The 23,179-nt window shown below is 41.8% G+C and overlaps 1 protein-coding gene across 1 annotated transcript; it reads right to left on the bottom strand.

The window, feature by feature from the left end:
• Positions 1 to 425: 425 nt before the first annotated feature.
• On the bottom strand, positions 426 to 22,496 carry Got2 (glutamic-oxaloacetic transaminase 2). The gene is made up of 10 exons (XM_047529514.1): positions 22,308 to 22,496; positions 11,779 to 11,935; positions 10,083 to 10,211; positions 8,727 to 8,786; positions 8,043 to 8,204; positions 7,718 to 7,822; positions 6,399 to 6,549; positions 5,826 to 5,991; positions 2,786 to 2,936; positions 426 to 1,558 (listed from the first exon to the last, which is right to left on the bottom strand). The coding sequence occupies exons 1-10, from the start codon at positions 22,394 to 22,396 to the stop codon at positions 1,436 to 1,438; spliced, it is 1,293 nt and encodes a 430-aa protein (XP_047385470.1). The 5' UTR covers positions 22,397 to 22,496; the 3' UTR covers positions 426 to 1,435.
• Positions 22,497 to 23,179: the final 683 nt, after the last annotated feature.

Genomic DNA, 23,179 nt, shown 5'->3' with positions numbered 1-23,179 from the left:
ATTTGCCAACTTTTTTTTTGTTGCCAATTTTTAAAAATAAGGATTTTCATTTTTTCCTTTAACATTTAGGACCTGCAACCCAGGGTTTTCATGTTCACAGCTGCCACTCCTTACTGCTCCTCCACTGTGGATAAGGGCTGATCAAGATCTTCCACCCAGTTTCCACTTTTTATCTATTACCTCCTTGGCTCTGAAGACATTTGAAACCGTCACCTCCCCTCCATCCCTTTCCTGTATCTATAGGATTCTCAACATCTTTGAGCTGGCTTACCTCAATGGCATGATGAAAAAGATGTGCTTCTGTCAGCATTTGGGACCACTAACACATCTTTTGGGCTTACAGTCAGCGGACTGTGACTCTAGATTTCTGGAATATATAATGACTCCTACCCCTTCCTCCCATTAAAGAAAAAGGTAGACAGTGGTTGGATCTACAGTAATTTTATTGTAACAGAGAAACCAAGCTGCAGTAAGTCTACATGATTAGAGCAGATGGTGGTTATCTTTCCAAGGGTGAAGCCTAAGCCTGGCTGGCAGCACACAAAACCCAGAGCATCTCCTTTCCGATTCTAACCTGTGTTGCCCGACTCACGATGTGAGCTTAGTGGCTGCACAACCACAAGGAATGAAGGAAAAGGTCTGTGGGCAGAGGCAGCATCCCAAGGGGAGACAATTACACAGTCATTGACGAGGATGCCAACATAAAGTGCAGTTCCCTACTCTCCACTCTTCTTTGCCAAGAGCAAGAGGGTATGGCATGAGCAGAAAATTATGTTCTTCATCTTAAATAGATCTTGATAGGATGGGGTTCATGGTTAATCAAGCAGTAGAATGGGCTAGTAGACCTTTGTGTTAAAGAAAAGAACAGCAAAGAGATTTTCATTTTTTTCTTAAATAAGACAGGAAACAGAATCTATTATTTTCCTTGCTGCAGTTGCAACAGACACATTGGTTTTTGTAAAGCACAATTTGTGCAATATGGTCTGTTGATAAGGACTCTCCACCATGGGGGGACAAATGTGAGGTTGACTGTTTATGACAGAACTCAGCATGAGCTGTGTCTCATGCTGGATCCACAGAGGACCCCCTTACACCATACAGTGCTTCAGTTAAAGCTTCTGAAATATTGCAATGTCATGACAGGTTTTTGGTACTGTGACTTTCTTATACATGTAAACTCGTTCAGAAAAGTTGGAATAAAAGGATGGGGGAGAGTTTAGTTTAAAGCCACAGAGTTCCAGACACCAGCCATGGATGCCTCTGCCCTATTCACTACATGTTCTTTTCTGAGAAATACATCCAGTCACTGAGTGTTTTGCACTGTGGTTGAAAGAAATGATCACTCACCCCATCCACCCTCCCTCATCCTGCATGTGAGTCTCACAACGGCAGGGGCTGACGACAGAAAGGTTGTCTCTGTTCTAGCACCGGGAGATTACTTGGTGACCTGGTGGATGGCATGGGCAAGGTAGGCCACATTGCTGGAGGTGACCCCTGCCACAGAGATGCGGCCATCCTTTGTCATGTAGATGGAGAACTCCTTGGTCAGTCGCTCCACCTGTGGAGAGAAAACAGTTTGGATACTGGTCAGGGAATTTTCCCAGCTTTGGCACAGCACAACAGCCAACTTGTTAAAATGGGAAAATAACAGCTCTATTTTCTCACTTACTTACGCCCTATTCCCAGACTCAGTGAGCCAGCTTAAGAAGATATGATGAATTCTGAGGTGGAACAGGTGGGGAAAAACCAAACAAACAGGGGCTGGGGATATAGCTCAGTCGGTAGAGTGCTTGCCTTGTAAGCACAAGGCCCTGGGTTCAATCCCCAGCACCAAAAAACAAAACAAAACAAACAATGTCATACGAAGCACAGAACCAGACTCAGCTATGGAACAGCCATTTCTCCTACCCTTCCTTGGAGAACCAGCAGTGGTCACGAGCAATCAAAACCCCTGTGTGGGCTGGGGGTGTGAAGTAGTGGGAGAGTACTTGCTAGCATGCACGGGCCCTGCACTTTATCCCCAGAACCTCAAAACCCAAGAATAAAAACTGAAACGAAAAAACCCCAAGCTGTTGGGTTATGTGGGCTTCAGAAGTAAGCGGTCTCATGGGGGATACAGATAGGTAAGCAAATAAAAAAACAACATCAAAACAGGCCAGGCACGTGGTGCACACCTGTAGTCCCAGTTACTCAGGAGGCTAAGATGGAAGAATGGAACAATCACTTGAGTCCAATTCTAGACCAGCCTGTGCAACACAATGAGACTCCATCTCAAAACAATGTTATTGGCTCATGTCTGTAATCCCAGCTATCAAGGGGGATGAAGCAGGAAGATTCTAAATTCAAGGCCACTCTGGGCAATTTAGTGAGACCCTGTCTTTCAAAAAAAAAGGTCAGGTGCAGTGGTGCATCCTGTATCTAAGCAACTTGTGAGGCCATCTCAAAATTAAAAATAAAAAGAACTGTGAATGTAGCTCAGTGGTGGTGCAGAATTCCTGGGTTCAAATCCTAGTATCAAAAAAACAAAGGGTTGGGGATGTTGAAGATGTAGCTCAGTGGTAGAGTGCTTACCTTACATGTGTGAGGCTCTGGGTTCAATCACCAATACTGAAACAAAAATAACAAAACCCAAAACACATGAAAGCTACATGTTAACTTCACCTAAAAGGGCTCCAAGATAGCCATTTTCAGTGTAACCCTGATCATGCAGGTGACCTATGTGGAATTCTTCTGGTTTACAAGGACCGATCCACCAGTCAAGTGGAGAAATTAAGAGTCCACTCACCTGTTCAGGTTTTAGGCCCGTGAAACAAAACATGCCGATCTGGTCAGTGATGTGCTGCCAGTTGTGGGTGGAGCCCTCTTTCTTGAGGTTGGAGACCAGCTGGGTCCGCATGCCAATGATGCGGTCAGCCATGCCTTTCACTTCCTGCAACCTGTAAGGAGACCCCAAGAGGAAGCTCATTTGACTAGTCACCAACAGTGTTTTTACCTTCCTTGATTTCCTCTCCTGTTTGCCTCAATTCTTAGTCCTTGACTCAGTCACATGATGTCATTGGCCAGGGAAGTAAACTATTTTGTAGCATTTTTTTTTTTCCCCATTTTGGTACTGGGGGTTGAACCCAGGGCCCTGCATATGCTCGGCAAGAACTCTATCATTGACACACATCATCGCCCCTGCTTCCTTATTTTTTAACTTTTATTTTCAGACAGGGTCTCATTAAGTTGCTCTCACTGTTCTTGAACTTATGATCCTTCTGCTTTAGCTCCCGAGTAGCCGGGAATAAAGGCGTGCACCATCATGCCCAGCTATAGCATTCCATTTAAATTATAAGGTTTCTTTGATCAGGCAATTAAAATAGTTAACACACTTCAATATTAAGGCAAGTGAAGGTATCACTCAAGAACTTAGGAAGACCAAGGCAAAAGCTGTGGGTTAAACAAAATGTGACATTTATCTTACTTAACACAGGTGGAGCAAACATTTCTGCTTCACAATGAAGACAATGCATTGGGAACCTACAATAAGTCAAGGATTGTCCTATGTACAAGGACTGAGAAATGGCCCTTGCTTATAAGAGCTAACAGAGGATGATAGGAGCCAAACCCATAAACAATCAGCTAAGGAACAAGGCCCACTAACGTTAAGAGTGTTATGCTAAAAGAGAAGAAAGCTGAATTTGTTCTGGGGACTGCAGAATGCACTGTTCTGCGTACACACACACCACTTGATTCTTTTTCTTTTGTGGCAGTAGAGATTGAACTCAGGGATTCTCTATCATTGAGCTATATTACTAATCCTTTTGTATTCTGATACAAGGTCTGGATTCAATTTGGTGATCCTCCTGCTTTAGCCTCCTGCGATTACAGGTGTGGGCCACTGCACCCTACACAGCCCACTTGATTTCGAACAGTCTTTTTTCTTAAAATTTATCCTTATATTCCATTCCTATGACTTCATGGAAAATTCTTGTCAGCGGTTATAAATTGGATCATAGAAATGGCATTTATAGTTTACCTTCCTGGTGTTGTGTTGCTTTCCTAAACCATCTCTCTAGGACCATGTTACCCAGGCCTAGAACAGAGGTTATGAACTGTCAATTAAAAGGTCAAATAAGAGTCCTAGGTATGTTTTTTCTGACTCAGTGAAACTTTTCAAGATTTGGTACCTGGGCTGGTAGAGGTGACTACCTGTAATCCCAGGAACTCAGAAGGTTGAGGCAGGAGGATCACAAGTTTGAGACTGGCCTCTATAACTTAGCAAGAACCTGACTCAAAAAAAAAAAAAAAAAAAAAAAAAAGAGCTGGGGATGTGGCTCAGTGGATTATCTATGCTTTTTCTTTTTTTTTTTTTTGGTACTGGGGATCGAACTCAGGGCCTTGTGCTTTCGAGGCAAGCACTCTACCAGCTGAGCTATCTCCCCATCCCTGCTTTTTCTTATTTTGTGGTGTTGGGATAGAACCCAGGGCCTCATGCATGCTAGGCAAGGTCTCCACACCAAGCTGCAGACCACTTCACAGTATCAGTGAAGGTGCCTCCTTGTTGGCCCTACCTCCTCAGCTTTGCTGCTTCTAAGTTCCTCTCACTCGGTCTTTTCACTGCAGAAACCACATGGAACTTTTTAGGTATACTCTGCACAAACCATGTCCCCTCTCTGCCTTTTCACAGGCAGATCTTGCTGCCCAGTTTCCCTGTCCTTTCATTTCTCTCCTCTCTCAAGGCATAGCTCACACACAGTCCTCACTACATCTTCAACTTCTTATAGTCAGTATTCCATTCTGTCTTTTATCCAAGTTACATGTGGGGCTGGGGTTTTAGCTCAGTGGTAGAGTGCTTGCCTAGCATGTGTCGAGACACTGGGTTCAATTCTCAGCACCACATAAATCTGTAAAATAAAAGGTTCATTGACAACTAAAAAAAATAAAAAGTTACATGTGCATCTTTCTCATTGGATTCTAAGCCTCTGGAGTGTTCTGGTCATCTTTTAGCACAGTGTGTCATCTCTGTCCACTACAGATTCTCAAATGTGTACTGAAATGCACACATTAAGATAAAGATCTGCTTGGCACAGTGGTGCATGCCTGTAATCCCAGCAACTCAAGGCTGAGGGAGGAGGATCATAAATTCCAGGCCATCCTTAGTGAGACCCTGTCTCAAAATTAAAGAAGGAAATACAAAGGACTAGGGATGTAGCTCAGTGGGCTCAGTAGCACACATGGGCTTAATCCTCTGTAATACAGATTTCAGTTACATGTACATGAACATATAATGTGTATTCAGGGGCATGAAGTAAATGCATTTTTTATGTGGAATATGATCAAAAAGATTAAGGAACACTAATTTAGAGAACAGGTACTGAGATTCAGATGACAGATAATCAAAATAAAAAATATGAAGAAATATTGATTTAATGCTAGCTATTATTAGGACAAGACCCTAAGTGTGGGAGTTGGGGATGTAGCTCAGTGGTAGAGTGCTTGCCTACAATGTGCGAGGCCCTGGGTTTGATCGTTAGCCCTGCAAAACAAAAACTAAAATATGATCTCCTGAAGGAAGTTTTCCTATGTATGCCACTTCAATTTGAATTTGATTTTAGGGAAAGGCAAGTTTTACTAAATACAGAGATGAGAGAATAAAAGGAACTGCCACTTCTGAATTATGTGTTTCTTATTTCTGTGGACAAAATGCAAACTTCTTTCTTTTTACCCTTTCCATATATGGAACCTGAAAGGTACTAAGAGTCACTAGAAGTCCGTTTAAACCAGCTCTGAAGGAGCTGTGGTCAGAACACCTAGATAGCTGGCGAGTGGCAATGAATACTTACCATTGCTTTCGCAAATCCGGGGTAGTCAGGATGGTAGAGGCAATCCGGGCCCCATAGAGAGGAGGGTTGGAATACAAGGGACGGATCAGGATCTTCAGCTGCGACTCCACCCTTTTGGCTTCATCGGCATCTTTGCAGACCACAGTGAAGGCTCCCACACGCTCGCCTGAAAAGAGAATGGATCTTGTCTTCTAATTCTTCCATTTAACATATTAAAGCAAATCATTAAGTTTGTTGAATATTATCTGTTTTCATCAGAAGGACCATAAAAATAAAATTAAAGTTTCAACAGACAGAATGGTCAATTGAGACAAACAGAAAGTTCGAGTATTCAAGATTTCTTTTCATTGTATCTATTTTCTTGGCTCATATATTAGTTACTTTGTGTTTAGAGAAATGGTAATCAGTTTTCTTTGCTGGAGGAATTCAAGGACACTGAAGAAGACAAAGAAAATCTGTAAAATCCACTATACCAATCTTTCCTCCCCAGGTAAGGAGGGACATGGACTTAAACACGCGCAATCCAAACTCAAGTTCATCAGAACATATAGCACACTGGGTCCTCTAGCTTACCATATAAGCCCATGTTCTTGGCATATGATTGGCAGAGACAAACATTAATGCCCTGTTCGATGAAGTGGCGCACAGCCCAGGCATCCTTGTTACCATCACCACTGGCAAAGCCTTGGTAGGCCATGTCAAAGAATGCAAAGAGATTCTTTTTCTGGGAAGGAATGAGAAGACCAAAGCTTTAGGTAGCCATCTGCAGATGCCCTACGTGGTTACTTGTGCTTATTGGGACCACACCTGTTCCACCCAGATAAAGTCAACCCTATTTCTTCCCCAGATGGCAGTGTGGCATTTTCCTAGAGTTAGGATATCAACATATTCTTCAAAAGACATTGAGAAAAGAATATTAATTTTGGTGTGCCCAGAATGCTGCTTAGTCATACAGAAGGCTCTTCTAAGGCCCACAGGAGTCTGGGTAATTATTTTTGGTCTAGTCAGCACAGGACCAGCACTAGTCTTTTCTGGGATTAATTTAACTCTGGCAGACTCACAGGGTGGCCTCATTACAACCACCTCATTTTGAAAAGGCTTTGCATCTACGGCCATACCACCCTGAACGCGCCCGATCTCGTCTGAAAAGGCTTTGCATGCTGTTTGTCTCACTCTGCAGCTTAGATTTGTGTGTGTGTGTGTGTGTGTGTGTGTGGTATTGGGATCAAACCTAGGGTTGCTCTGTCACTGAGCTACATTCCCAGACTTTATTTTTTATTTTGAGATAGGGTCTTGTTAAATTACTGAGACTGGCTTTGAACTCTGGGGTCACTGGGATTATAGGCATGCACCACTGTGCCTGGTTTCTTCAGCTTAGATATGACAAGAGTGCTATACTTACTGAAAATGGGGACACAAGATAATGAGAGTAAGACTAATCCTTCCTCTGTAGGAATTCTGATGTCTTTTCTGATAGCCAGTTACACTCTGGGAGTGATAATGGCAATGTCAAGGAAAAGTGGCAAGGAAAGAACCAGTGGAGGAAAAACAAAAAGAGTGTAAGGGCTGTGCCAGTAACCACTGACCAGGGCAACCACGGGCACCACCAGCAGACACCTGGGTCAGCAGTCTGTTGTGCAGGTGGGCCAATGACTGGTTTTATCAGAATTCACTGTATCTGGGCTAAGCAACAAAATATGTTCAAATTGCTCCTGTAGCAATTTCAGAACTTCTAATTATGCAGATGAGGAGAATTTTCCTGGCAGCTTGCCTATACAGAAATTTGTATAGACTCAAGGTTAATTAATTCTTATTGTTAAGACTTTGTCAAGTTAAGAATCGAGGCTAGTTATTAAACATAGAACTGTCACCAATCGGTTCATCCTCCTCACCTTTACCACAGATGCCATTTCCTTCCACTGCTCAGGACGAGGGTCCACTCCCGTGGGATTGTGGGCACAGGCATGCAGGAGAAGAACACTCTGCTCTGGTATTTTCTAAAGAGAAAAAGAACCAAGAGGGTGACTTCTGCAGCTTTAAAGGAGCTCAGTTCCATGGGTTCACTATCATTTGGTAAGTAACAAAGAGATCCTGAGGTCTGGGAATTAGCCACTCTAAGTATTTTAAGATATTAGGATCCAGCTGGGAGGCATGAAATGTCCACAAGGAAGTTTATTCTTTGTTCTTTAACCTTCCTACCTCGAGTGCTACACTTACTGAAATGTCTTCCATGGCGCCTGTGAAGTCAAAACCGCAAGTCTTGGGGTCATAGTATCGATAACCTTGTAGCTTCATGCCAGCATCCCTGAAAATGGGTGTGTGATTTCCCCAGGACGGTTTGGGTAGAAAGACATCTCGGCTAAACTTAAAAAATCTTTCCTAAGATGGGATGAAAGGGAATGGAAAAATGGAAAAAAAAAAAAAAAAAAAAAAAAAGAGAGAGAGAGAAAGAGGTAAGAACATTAGCATATTTCCCTGAGAGGACTTTTTTTTTTTTTTTTCCCCTGAAACCCAGCTTAACTCTATGATTGAGAGATGCACTGACTCAGCAGCAAGACCTTGTGGGTGATTCAGGCTCTGACAGTTACCCTGGCTGTATGGCCAGACTATCTGGGCCTCACTTTCTTCACTTATAATATGGCTTAATGGAACTTCCCTTACAGGGATTAAATGAGTTAAAATACAAAAGCACCCTACCAACAGTATGTGGTCAATAAACTTAATTTTTTATTGTTATATCTCCATGTAATTTCTCCAAGGTACTTTACTTTTAAAAATCAGAACAGGAAATCTGCCAACTCCTTGGAAAGAGGAAACCTACTTCTGAGTCAGCAAATACACACACGACAGGAAGTCCTGCTGCCCTCAAAAGTTCTTTTATGAAGGAGTGTCCAGACTCACCAGAAAACTGGCTCCAACCCTTAAGGCCCCAGTTCCAGAAATGGTCTGCACAGTGACAAACTGTTGGAGAGACACCATTGGTTAGTGATGTGGCCAGCCAACAAAGAGGCTCTACTCTGTTCAGTCAGTAGCCTTTGTTCTTGAGAAACTAATTCCTTATGGCCTGGTAGTATTATCCATGTTACATGGAAAGCTTCCAGAACACAAAAATTCCTCCCCAATATGCAAAAGGAATTATTTATACAAAAAAGCATAAGAGACGAAGAACAGTCATTACTCCAGAATTATATAAAATGAAATGATCCTCTGAACATCAAGGTTCCTTGAAAATCAAGTCAGTAAGTACATTAAGATGTTTGTATGTTCTATTTGTTTGTTTGTTTTAGTTGTGGTACTGGGAATCAATCCCAGGGCCTTGCACAGGCCAGGCAAGAGCTCTATCACTGAACCACGCTCCCAACCTATAAATGTTATCTTCCTCCCAGGCCTATCTAGAAAAATAAATATGCAAATATATTTTTTAAAAAGCACTTTTTAAAAGAAAATAAACTACCATGCACATAAGCTCACATGTGAGCATGGTCTCTTATGTTTTGTTTTTATTTTTTAATCTTTTAAAATATTTTCCTGTATTTTTTAATAGGTATATTATAATTACATGTAATGGTGGGATTCGTTGTTACTTTTCTTAGGGATGGGGTTTACTGGGGATTGAACCCAGGGATGCTCAACTACTGAGGCACATTCCCAGACCTTTTTAATATTTTATTTAGAGACAGGGTCTTACTAAGTTGCTGAGGCTGGCTTTGAACTTGTGATCCCCAGCAACTGGGATTACAGGTGCGTACAATTGCACCCAGTTAGTTACAGATTTGTATACACAAGAGATGGGTCTTCTTTCTGTCAATGCCCAAACTGGCTGGGACAGGGATGTTGATAAAGCCACATTGGTTCTGCCTCCCACAATCCACCAGTGGCTGGTTTCTTACCCGCTTCTCCTATCTTAGCTGAAAGCTTAGCATGTGAGTGTGGGGACTGATTGTAGGCTCCAAACTAGAGCCAGGTAGGCAGTTTTAAAGCACATTTAATGTAAAATGAACATAACACATGCATACGAATAGAAAAGTAGGGCCAAACTCATCTTTTTTAGAATTACTAGTACATTTTTAGAATTGGTGTTATAAGAAATCTTTAGTGAATGCCAATTTAACTTTATTAGCAAGTGTGGCCACCTCAATCACTACCCATGTACAAATCTTTTCCTATTTGTTTAAAATGTTTAAATTACTTTACATTTGTTAAAATTATCATATATAAAAGCAGACCCTGTATAATGCCAGAGTCTGCTTGGCTTACCCGTCCACTTTTCAACACCTCGCTGTTCTCACCCAGGGCTAGTTCTGCAGATGCCTTACAAAATTCAGCCAGTCCACCAATGGGCAGGTATTCCTTGTCCAAATTTTTTGCAGCGATCTGGGCCTCTGCCTAGACAAGAGAAAAATGTATTTACTTAGTTTCTTCTCCCTATCTGGAATTACGATTAATTAATATTTTACAGTTAAATTCTGGAAGTCATCTTGCTTTGAGAAGGGGTCTTGCTATGTTCCAGATTTTCTGTGGGCAAGTTTCTCTTGGTTATTATTTAACATAAAATGCCATTCCTGGAACACACAAGGACAAAGTTTAGGTGCAACAGCTAAAGCAGACATAAGATGAAAGGGAAGCATTTCAAGATATATGCCAGCCTAAGAACTTCCAAGAGTTAACAGTCATAGCCAACATAGTTTCATGCTTTAGAGTCAGATGCCTGGCTGTTCCTTACTAGTTGTATGAGTTATTTAACCTTCCTGAGTCCCATTTTCCTCACCTGTTAAATGGATGGACAACTGTGTATATATATATATATATATATATATATATATATATATATATATATAATTTTTTTTTTTTTTTTTAATATTTCACCTGTACTGGGGATTGAACCCAGGGGCACTTAAACACTGAGCCACAGCCCAAAACCTTTAATATTTTATTTAGAGATAGGGTATCACTGAGTTGCTTAGGGCCTCACTAAGTTGTTGAGGCTGACTTTGAACTTGTGATCCTGCTGAGTCACTGGGATTATAGGTGTGTGCTACCACGCCCAGCAGGACAACTGTTTTTATGTCTCATATGGCTAAGGTGAAGTGATAAGGCGACAAGGTGCACTAGTGCTTGGTTGTGTTTCAGCTTCCAACAGCTTATGTTTACTAAATAAATTATTATTTTATGGTGGTGCTGGGGTTCAAACCCAGGGCCTCACGCATGCCAGATAATACTCCACCACTGAACTACAGTCTCAGCCATGAATAATTTCTAAAACTTCTAAGTGGGTTAGTTATATGAAAGTTATAATAGAAACCATGTCACTAATAGAAATACTTCTTATAAAAATAACAAAATTCAAGAATGAATGAAAAAAAAAAAAAACCTGTAGTGCAACAGGAAAGATGGACAGAGTATATCTGTGTACAAGAGTTTTTCTAAGGCAAACAATGGAAGAAAACAAAATAATAACAGTAACCCTCATGCACAGAGGGTTTTTCCTCTATTTTCCTCTTGCCAAGAGACAATGTTTAAATTTTTGGTCTTCCTGTATATCCTCAGGTTTAAATATGACATTATGCCTGTTTTTCAATCTTGTACAAGGTAGTGTGGTTCTAGCTCTCTGCCCCTGCTCTTTTTTCTTTTTCTTCAGTACTGGGGATTGAACTCAGGGGTGCTCTATCACTGAGCTATATTCCCAGCCCTTTTTATTTTGAGGTAGGGTGTCACTAAGTTGCCCAGGCTGACCTTGAACTTGTGACCCTCCTGCCTTAGCCTCTCAAGTCACTGGGATTACAGGCATGCACTGTGGTGCCTCTCATTTTTATAGCCAGGACTACAGTCAGAAAACCTGAGTGATTCACATTTAGTGCCAGAACGAAAGCCCAGGGCCGTGGAGTTCTACTCGGTATTCTTTCTGTGGCTGTCAGGTGCCCCCTCAGCCTCACCGAGGGGACAGCAAGCTCACCTTCCGGACGCTAGGGAGCACATAAGGCTTTCCATTGTCGTCCCGGTAGGCACCAACTCCCAGGTTCATCTTTTTGCTGTTAGTGTCTCTCTTGAAGGCTTCAGTGACTCCCAGGATGGGATCTGGGGGTCCCATTTCCACATGGGCCCACCAAGAGCTGAAATGAGAAACACCTCATCTCAGTCACTTGGGTAAGACCCCCATGGGCAGAGCTGTCTTTTTCTGCCAAAGATCCATTTCAACAAACATCTGCGTACTGCACACAGGGTACAGTAACAGGTATGGATAATTTAAGAATGCAGAAGACTTTAGAGCACTTTGAAGAGTAGAGACCAATAATTTCAACAAAGACACTGCGAGATGCAGAGGGGGACATCTGGATCATTATGGGGAGGAAGGGGTACATGTGTAGGCTCTTAAAGCATCCTAAACTTGACCTGAATTTTCATTCAAAGATTACTTCAAGTAATCTGGCAGTGAGAAGCTGATAGCAGTAAAAGATGGGACTAGAAGCAAGGGGTGTTCAAGAATATTATGTGCCTCCCTCAGGGACTTGGGATTTATCCTGTTCTCAAACTTGTTAGAGCGAGGTTAGGCATGCTTGTTAAACACCCTGGGGTAGAAACATTAAAGTTGTTTGAGGGTGAGGTGATTAGGTGAGGGGAGTGACAGAATGAATGAACCTGGGGTGGGGTACTGAATCACGAGTGGTAAGGGTGAATGCAGAGGGTCCCAGGAGAAGCTGGTTACCCAAGACAAAGAGATGAGGACAAGAACCAGGGTCATGACAGTAGGGGCAGAGAAGGCCAGAGTTGCTAGATGTTTAGGAATTTAAAATTGGCAGGAAATGGTTATAACATCCTCCCGGCTCCATTATTACTCAAATGGTTAAAATGTTTGACAGTCATCATTTTGTATTTGTATGTCATGAATTTACCGTAGCAAAACAAGACAAAATAACCATTCTGTAACAGTCTTGGAGACCATCCTGTGAATTCCAATGGAATCCCCTGACTGGGCCGGGTGAGCTAGGCTGCTGGGGAAGCGGACCTCCTCTTTTCTTGGCTCCGAGAGTGAATCCTAAGATGCAATAAAGCTTTTTTTTTTTTTTGCAGGACTGAACCCAGGGCATTACACACATTAGGCAGGTACTCTGCCACTGAGCCACATCCCAGCCCACAATTGAACTTTTAAATAACCATTTTTTCCTGGTTTGTTTGGATTTTGTTTCTGGTTCAATTATGGCCAATAAGCTAGACCCTGTTTTGTAGCAGCAAAGGGTGTGATCTCAGTAGAAGGATGGCAGAGAGATATTCTCTGTTGGGTGTGAAATAACAGAATTCGCTTTGTTGGGTCTTGTCCAGTTTTCTTTTAAAACTTGGCGCTTAAATAAATTAGGAATTCTTTGGCTTAGGAAAAAAAAAAAAGAAAAATCAGACCTGAATTTTTTGTTTTGCTTACTCTGGTCCTATAACCAAATGTGTATCTGAAGAGCTATAACCTTGGTATGTAAGTAATTCAGAACTTAAAAAAACAAAACAAAACAAAACAAAAAAACTTTGAGTGCCTGAATGTGAAATGCTTTCCATCTCTGGAGAATACAGATAAATTAGACAATATATGTCGCAAATAAAAGGTTTGAGTTATAGACATAAATGCAGGAAACATTCCTGAATTTCTCAGGAAACAGGAAAACAAATTTCTTTCAACATACTACTTTTAAATTGGATTTTCATCTTATTTCATCAATTAACCAGTATATTTTCAGGAAAAGCATATAGAATAAAATGCATGCCATACTATACTTAACATGAATACATAAAAGCCACAGCTATTTTCATTAAATCAAAATTAAACTAATCTTATTCATCAAAGATTTATTTAGGTGGACCTGAATTCCTAAAATGTTTCTGAACTCATTTACGAAAAACAATGTTGCTGGGTTTGGTGGCACAGGCCTGTAATCCCAGCCACTCAGAAAGTTAAGGTGGGAGGATCTTAAGTTTGATGCCAGAATGGGCAAATTAGTGAGTCTGTCTCAAAATAAAAAAATAAAAAAGGGCTTAAGATGTAGTTCACAGCACTCCCCTAGACCCCAGTAAAGAAAAAAGTTTAAAATTATGAAAAATGTAAATTTTCATTAAACCAACCTGACAAATTTCTAATTTCAATAGTAATTATATACTTCTACTCTTTAGTTTTTGTTTTTGGTGCCGGGGATTGAACCCAGGAATGCTTAACCACTGACCACATCCCCAGCCCTTTTTTATATTTCATTTAGTTTTTTTTAAAAACCAGGGACCGGGGACTGGGGAGATAGCTCAGTTGGTAGAGTGCTTGCTTTGTAAGCACAAGGCCCTGGGTTCGATCCCCAGCACCCAAAAAAATAAAAAAATAAAAACAAAATAAAAAATAAACACCAGGGATTGAACTCAGGGGCACTCAGCCACTGACCACACCCCCAGTCCTATTTTACATTTTATCTAGTGACAGGGTCTGAGTAGTTCAGCATATCGCTTTTGCTGGAACTGGCTTTGAACTCACAATCCTCCTACCTCACCTCCTGAGTTGCTGGGATTACAGGTGTCCTTGCCCAGCTACTTATACTCTTATTAATAGATTTTTTAGAACAAGGTTAGAGTTAGAGGAAATCAATCATATAGTTTATCTACTCCTAGTTTCCCCCATTGTTAACATTGTATATTAGCATAGCATATTTGTTACAATTAAGAAACCCATAAAGATACATTATTAAGTCCACTAATTAGTCAGATTTTCTTATTTTACTTAATTCTGTCCCAGAATTCCTTCTAGGATACTACATCACACTTAGTTGTCATGTCTCCTTAGGTTTCTCCTGGCTGGGACAGTTTCAGATTCCTTGTTTTTGATGACCTTGAATGGTTTTGAAGAATACTGGGGTTAGGTTAAATGTTAAGATGTCGATCTATTGGTATTTCACTTTTTTCTCATGATTAGACAGGGGTAATAGATTCTTTTGGAGAACAGTAATTATACTTTATAGTATGTCAGCTTGAAGACAATTTCTAAGACCTTTTAGGTAACTAAAAAAATTTTGGTGTGATTCAGGGAATCAAACTCATGGGCACTCTACCACTAAGCTACATCCTCAGTTTTTTTTTTTTTTTTTTTTTTTTCTTTTTTAGATGGTACTGGGGATTGAACCCTGGGTATTTTGTCATTAAGCTATATCCCCAAGTTGTTTTTATTTTGAGACAGGGTCTTGCTAAGTTGCTTAGGTTGGCCTCAAACTTGTGATTCTCCTGCCTCAGCTTCCCAAGTTGCTTGTATTACAGGTGTGCACCACCATGTCTGAGCATCCCTGACCTTTTATTTTTTTTAAATTTTGAAATGGGGTCTTGCTAAATTGCTGAGACTGGCTTTGAACTTGAAATTCTGCTTCAGCCTCCCAAATTGTTGGGATTAGAAGGGTAAGCCACCACACAAGGCTTCTTTAGGTAACTAAACCTTAGATTAATATTAGAATGAGTTAATTAATGGTTTAACAAATCATTGGATACCCCGATAATTTCTAAGTAAGATAGAAAACAGGCACATTGATTACTGAGCATAATTTAAACTTTAAAAAGTCATGTGTGTGGCTGTGGAAGTTTAACTCTACGTGTTCAGGAGCAGCTTAAAATGCAGACTAGCAGGAGGCTGACATCACTGCCTCCCCACTCAGTTTTTTCCGTGAAACAAGTTATTTCGGTTAAAAGATAATCAATGTGTTGTCAAGAACATACTGCATGAGGATCAATAGTGACAGAGAAACACCACTGTGTTTGTTTTCCAAGGGAAAAAAAGCAGCAGCAGTTCTCAAATCTTTCTGAATTTAGATCCCTTTATACTCTTAAAGCTTATTGAGGACTCTACAGAGCTCTTGTTTAATTTTTTTTGCCTCAGGTTCATTTGCACAAACAGCGCGAGAGGGCATCAGATCATGCTGATGGCAGTTGCTGGCTTACAGCGGTTTTTCTGCTATTGTGTTGGCAGACAGAGGCAGGTATCATGGAGCCTGGGCACCTCTGGAAGACTGAGGAGTTGAAGACCCACATTGGGTCTTGGCTTGGGCTTTGGTCTTGGCTTTTGACTGGCAGAGCCCGAAACTCTTGGCACTATGAGCATGAACATTCTTACTGAGTTGGGTGAGTGACAAGAGCAAGCTGACTGAGCTGTGGCTGAAGCCACACAAAGAGCATTTATTTATGTGCCGTATAGCTATGTTTACTATACTAGAAATTAAAGTTTAGAAATTTGCTATTTTCAAGTGACTCAATAATAAATACAACAATGATGGAAACACTGGAAACTGCTATTTATGTCAGCATAAATAACTTTTTTTTTTTTTTTTTTTTTTTGCCGTGGGTGCTGGGGATTGAACTCGGCCTCACGCGTGCTAGGCAAGTGTTCTACCAATATATGAAAGACTTAATGTTCTTTACCATGACGTTTTGTTTAATTTTAAAATTTTATTGTCATTTGGTTAAATAGATAATCAATGACCGTTTCTCAGGCACTCATATCCTATCTTAATCAAGGGGCAAATATCACGTAACAATTTATTTTTTTGAATAAAAAATTTCGATTTTCATTGAAAACCATCTTTGAAATTTCCCAGAGGGTCCCTCGAAAGCACTGGTTTTTCTTCAAATACTCTTCTGGCAGAATAGATACATTAATATATCAAACTATTACCATGAGAGTTTTTTTTTAAGTGTATTTTTTTAGTTGGACATGATGCCTATACTTTATTTTTATGTGGTACTGAGAATAGAACTCAGTGCCTCACATGTGGCTAGGCACAGCCCCACCATGAGAGTTTTTACCTCATGGTAAACTACTGAGCAAAGAAATATGGTAAACATTAATATTATGCCCACATAAATAAAAGGTCTTTGAGGGGTGTTAGCGGTAAGCTCAGAGAAAAAAGATGAGTTTACCCCTTTTCTTCAGAGGAAATAGGCAAGAAGATTTTTACATAGTTTCATATTATATAAAATGAAGTCTTGCCAGGTGTGTTGGTGCATACCCATAATCCCAGTGACTCCAGAGGCTGAGGTAGGGTAGCAAGCTTGAGGTCAGCCTCAACAATTCAGTGAGACCCTGTAACAAAATAAAAAACAAAGAGGGCTGGGGATGTATAGCTCAGTGGTAAAGCTTCCTTGGGTTTACTCACCAGTAGGACAAAAACAAAGTCTTTCAGATCTCCTAAATCAATCATTAACTTGTGTGTGAGCCAGGTGTGGTGGTGTAAACCTATAATCCTAGCAACTCAGGAGGCTGAGGCCAGCCTCAGCAACTTAGCCAGACCCTGTGTCAAAATAAAAAATAGAAAGGGCTGGGGATGTAGCTCAGTGGTTAAGCATCCCTGGGTTAATCCCTGGTACAAAACCAAACCAAAATAAAACAAATCCCCTACCCCAAGCTTGTCTTCATTAACACCAGATAAGAGTTGGAAACATAAAATCACAACCCTTTACCAACACAGTAGTCAGGGGGTGACCAGGAAGGAGCTGAAGGAGCTATAAACAATGCAGATTGGGAGTGTATATGGGGGGGAGGGGATTCACAGGGACAAAGAGGCCCAGAGCACTGCATATGATTTATGGGAGCCCGAGGAGGACTTACGAGCTTAAGGAGAGGAAAGTACAAGGTTAGGAAGGCTTTCAGGAGGAGGTGAGCCATGAGTTGAATGCTAATGATAAAAGATGAGAGGAAAAGCCTTTCTAGGAAGAGGCTTAGGAATACGGCTGAGGAAGGGAAAGAACTGGATGTACATTCAAAGGGGAAGCCAGGGAAGCAAGGCTCTGGACTACTCAGGCTACTCACACACCGTTCTCTTGGTAATCATCCATCTAATCTCTACCAAGCCAACGTTTCAGTAGAGCATGGTGAAAGTTCCCTGTGCTCACCAAGCTGAGCAGTTTGTGAATTATTCACTAGAATTTCCTGTCCAGCAATGGTTTTCTAACTGAATCTCACCAGTCATCACTCATCTGCCTCACTGTTACATGAGACATGTGGATGCCAGGCAGGCATGGCAGTGCAGAGTTGTATTCATGCTATTGTGATAGGTTTGAAATTGCCTTAGAGTCAATAGTTGTGCTTGGTGTATACAGTTAATTCTCTGTTACTAAAGAGTAGTAATGGGATGGAATCTGGGGCCTCATGCATGCTAGGCAAGCACTCTACCACTCATCCCCAGTCCTGTTTTTTAAATTTTGAGACAGGATTTTGCTAATTTGCTGAGACTTGCTTCAGCCTACCCAGCAATAGGGATTACAGTTGTTACCACCACACCCAGCTGCTTACTTCCTTTAATGGTCTCTTTTAGTAGCGTGTCTTGGGCAAACTTCATGGATTCAAAGAGCAGCTGAGCCACCTACCAGCTATGTGAGCAGAGGCAAACGAAGTGGCTCCTCTAAGTCTCATCTTTCCTTATCTGTAAAATGGGTTCTAATGGTACCCCTATGTCACAGGGTGGACATAAAGATGAAAAAGCTCAGAACAGAGGCTGGCTCAGAGCAAGTGCTTGATGGTATTCAGTATCTTGTTACTAGATCACAACTGCACTTTCATTTGCACTGCCACTAGTTTGGAGTTATAAGGACAGCAGAGAATTCAAGAAACATATGGTCACAGGACCATATGACCAAATGCAGGTTTTTTTCTGCCTTTCAATTACTTCTACTTAGCTTTCCCCTCCTATAGTTTCAGGAGATATTGTCATTACCATCCTTTCCCTCGAAATTCCCACTTACCCCTTTTTTTAAATTGTTGCTCCAGGCTGCTTGGTCATTTCTAGCACCCAGCAATAGTCAGAAACACAGATACTTTCAAATAATTTCTAAACTGGGCCTGAAGAAAATTTTAGTTATTTCTTATCGACAATTCAGATCCTGAAAACATGTAGCCACCTGCCTATCTATATCACTGTCATTAACTGCTGAGTGAAAGGAATACTTTTATAATCTAATATGCCCTTGACATTCAAAGAGCAACTTCTAGAAAGTAACTTTCATTTTTAAAAAGATGGTCTGCCTCCAAGGCTCTTATACAATGATGACAGATCTGCCCCTAGCCACAAGGACAGAAGGCACCATTCTTGTTAAATAGTGTGAAAAGCACTTATTTGTCAAGTTCTTTAAAATGTTCAGCATATAAACCCATTCTCTCAGAAACCACTGCCTTAAGTCTTCTGGTCTCTCTCTTAAGAAGAATACTAAAAGCAATGCCAAAATACTGAATTTTAAGCACCCTATAGGCACAGAGATAATGCAATTTGATTAGCTCTAGATTAGTAGCTGTGTTTTAGGTCCTCTATGTCCTTCATTATTCCACTCCTTAAAATGTTAAGGACTATGCAGATGTTTAGAAATTGCCCTAGATGAAAACAAGGGTGCTGCTGGGATAAAAATCCATGCTGATAACCTGTGGCTTACAAAGTGATTCCTATCAAGGCCCTTTGGACATAAGCACAAAGCCTCAAAACAATATTTGAAGAGTCAAATAATAGTTGAGCAATACTGACTAGCTAACCAAAAAGACATTAGGTACAAAGTATTCAGATAAACATTTCCAGTTCAAATGCCTTACATTTCTTGGGGATGTTAGCCTCTCCAGTGCTTTAGTTTTTACAATGCACTTCCTCACATTCTTATTTTAAAATGAGAAGTTAATTAACTTGCCCATGATCACAGAGCTAAAAATGACAGAGACCATACCATAACTGTGATCATTTAACTACTGGTTATTGTATCACGATTGAACACTGCCTTTCAAAGAGGTCTTATAATACTTTAGTTACTTCACAAAAAATTATAATCAGAATTAAATAAAAACAGGCTGGGTTTTTAGATCAGTGGTAGAGCACTTGCTTATTCATTCATAAGGCTTTGGGTTCTATCCCTAGCACCACAAATAAATACACATCATTATAAATAAAGACACATTAGTATGTCACTATGCATAGATCAACAAAAAAGTTATGTTCAGTGTTTTCCATTCTAAAAAAATGTAGCTAGGGCTGGAATTTGCAGCTCAGTGGTAGAGTGCTTGCTAGCGGTTGTGAGGCACTAGGTTCGATCCTCAGTACCACATAAAAATAACTAAGGCATTGTGTCTATATTATGACTTAAAAAAATTAAAAAATTGTGGCTAAATGAAATATTTGAATTTAGAAATCATTATGTGAATGATCTGAGCATGAAAAGTAAGTTTCATTGGATAAATCCTGAGTTCTTCACAATATCAACTGCCAAGGTTTTAGGTTTTTATTGTATTAGAATGAGTTTTTTTTTTTTTAATAATCTTAAAGAAAAAAAAAAAAAAGGAATCTTTACTGGGTTTCCCACTTAAACTTTAAGTGGCAATTTTAATGTTTTCAACTTTTACCATTTGGGTTTAAGTAAAGATCACTTCCAACATGGAGGGAGTGAAGGATCTTACTTCCTTGTCTGAATAGGTACCACCACCAGACAGGTCATGTATCACCCAATCCTAGGATCACTGTTTAAACATCATATACTCCAATATTTTAAGACTAATTTTTGTTACATAATTTGCAGCATTATCATTCTCTTATGTTTAGATTTTGATATAAAATTCAACATTTGATATTTGTATTAAAAACAGGATTTGAAACAAACATTCGCTTTTAAAGACCCGCCAGGCACTATTACATAAATGCTGCAATGCCACTCTGAACTAAGTAGGTAAGGTCTCTGCTCTCATATACACTCCATTCCCCGTTTAAAACTTTGACGGTCATGCTAAATTGCCCAGGCTGGTTCAGACCTTGAGATCCTCCTGCCTCACCCTCCAGAAAAGCTGGAATTACAGGTGTGGACAGGAACACCTGATTCATGTAACTTATATTCTAATGGGGAAAAGGCAGAAGAGAAAAACCAGTCTCTCAAATGGGAAAGAATGACTAAAAGGTCACACTAAGAGAACTTCACCAAACACCTTACCTAGAGCTTCAGGCCATCCAGCCAAACCCATACAAGTAGGGTTATTTTAAGATTACCATAATGGTGAAACGAACTTTCTCTTGATTACAGTTTTAAGCACTTCTTTTTGTTCTCCAATTTTTCTTCATAAATCACTCTTAATTATGGCCCACTAGGTAAGTAGGCTTAAAGAGCACACATGGACAGTGAGCCAAGAAGGAGCTAAATAAGGAAGAGAAGAAATTGGAAAAGCTGGGGTAAAACTGTACTGCCAAGAGAGTGGGGCTTTGGAAAGGACAGGCTGTTCTGCTGGCTTAAAGACCTTGTGCATATATTCAACCAAAAGGTCAAAGAACGTATAATAGGCTTCTGGGAGTTAATATCTGCTTGGAGGTGGTTTTAGGACTGGGCTCCTCATTAGGTAGTGCTTAAAGAGACAGCCTCAAATCGGCTTGTGTGAATTAATCACCTGGTTCAGGTCTCCACTAGGAAGAAATTCCTATTTCATTTTATGCTCTGAAATTTCCCCCTGCATCACATATCACAGCTTGAAACTACATACTTTGTCATTTTTTTTGAGGGAAAGTAATCTTTCCCTCTGTCTTGTTCACGGCTATATCATCAGTACTTGGACCAGTGCCTGGAGAAAGTGGGGTTACGAAATATTTACGGAATAAAAGAGCAGAGCGAGATGGAAAGACTGAGGACTTCCCTAGGACCGGACCGCCGAAGGGTTTAAAACAAAAACAGGTGTGTGTGTGTGTGTACACACACACTACATCTCAGTCCTTTCCCAGCTAAAGGCCGAACGGGCCCCAGGGTCACCCGGGGCACAGGCGGCAACACTGACAGGAGGATGCCGCACGCCAAGGTCACGGGATGCAGCGAGGAAAGCGAGTCTGAGAGCCGGCACGCCGGGTACCTTCCTCCAGGGCGTTTCCTTCCCCTGGTACGCAGGCAGCAGCCAGCCGCCGCCCTGTCCAGCCCGACCCGACCCAACTCAACCCGCCCGGCCCGGCCTCTGCCCCAGCGAGGCCAAGACAGGTGCGACCGGCCGCCCCCCAGGGCAGCTGGTCAAGGGCACGCGCGCCCCCCGGGGCCGTAGCCAATCGGTGCGTGGCAGCCCCGGCGCCGCAGCCAATCGGTGCGTCGCTGGCCCAGGCGCCGCAGCCCGCGTGCTTACACTGCCCCGCACCCCACCCGGCCGACTGAGCATCTCGGACACCCCCGCCCTCTCTTGAATGGGAGTGTGGGTGCCGCAGAGGGCCACACTTCCTTTCCCTGGGGATTGCGCCGGCTCGCTCTCCTGCAGTGCCCGGTGCAAGGGAGTGAAGGGATGTGGGGCTCCGAGGATCACTGTGAGGCGTGGACACACAATTCTCAGGCCCTAGAGAAGGGAAGCCGTGGGGGTCGCAGAGAGGGAGATGTGTGTATGTGTGTATGTGTGTGTGTGTGTGTGTTGAGCTTGGAAGCGGGGAGGGCTAGATGACCCACGGCGCCCCTGGCTCTGGGCAGGCCTGTCGTCCTACTCCATCTCAGTATCCCTTTGCTTACCTGGCTCTGGCAGAGGCTGTGGCGGCGAGGCCTGGGTGGAAGGCGCCAGCAGCTCCGCAGAGGATGCGGCCGGAGTGCAGCAGGGCCATGGTGGATGGCAAGAGGGCAGTGGGTAGCTCAGGGCGGAGCAGAGGGCAAGTGGCCGCAAGCACAGAAGCGCGGGCTCCTGAACAAGGTAAGGACAGCGACTTCCCAGGGTGAGGCTAGAGCGGCCGCCTCCGGGCCCGAGCTGCGTCACAGCGTCCCCTGGCGGCCGGGGGTGGAACGGCGAGGCCTCCGCGGAGATCCTGGGGGAAAAAAACAGAGCAAGCACCCTTTTATCTTAGCCACGCTTCAATCGGTTCTTTATGCCAGAGCGCAGAGGCGGCTGCTAGTAACCAGTCTGAAAGGTGGGAAATGTAGGCTGACACTGGTGAAACATTTTTTCAAGTCCCTAACAGTCATTAAGACCCGAGGTGGCCTTCCTTTCAACTCTCAACTATCAGCCCAACTGCTTTCGTAATTGCAAGTCATCTCACCTTCCTAAATGCTCCCTTATCCCTATTATGGAGCGGATAGCGGGTGTATTTTATGGGGCAGTTGTGAGGATTAACCGAGATTAGCAGATTATGTCTAAAAACAGGGCCTGATTTAGTAAGCACAAAATAACCCATTGCTAATTAATGACAAATGGTGTATGCCAAATCCTTATAATTTTGTGTGGAAGGGAACAAATCATTTTTTTTTCCTTTTTAAAAGAACTTATTTTAAAATGCTACACAAAGTTTTAAAAGAAAAGAGAGTGAATTAATTTGAGAAAAGTCTGCAAGTCAAACAGGCCCACTCTAAACAGGGGCCATTTTCTGACACTCTTCTTTAAAATGGAGAACTGC

This window comes from Sciurus carolinensis, chromosome 16 (genome assembly GCF_902686445.1).
Source record: "Sciurus carolinensis chromosome 16, mSciCar1.2, whole genome shotgun sequence".
Lineage (NCBI taxonomy): Eukaryota > Metazoa > Chordata > Mammalia > Rodentia > Sciuridae > Sciurus > Sciurus carolinensis.
This window is presented reverse-complemented; position numbering and strand designations above follow the sequence as displayed.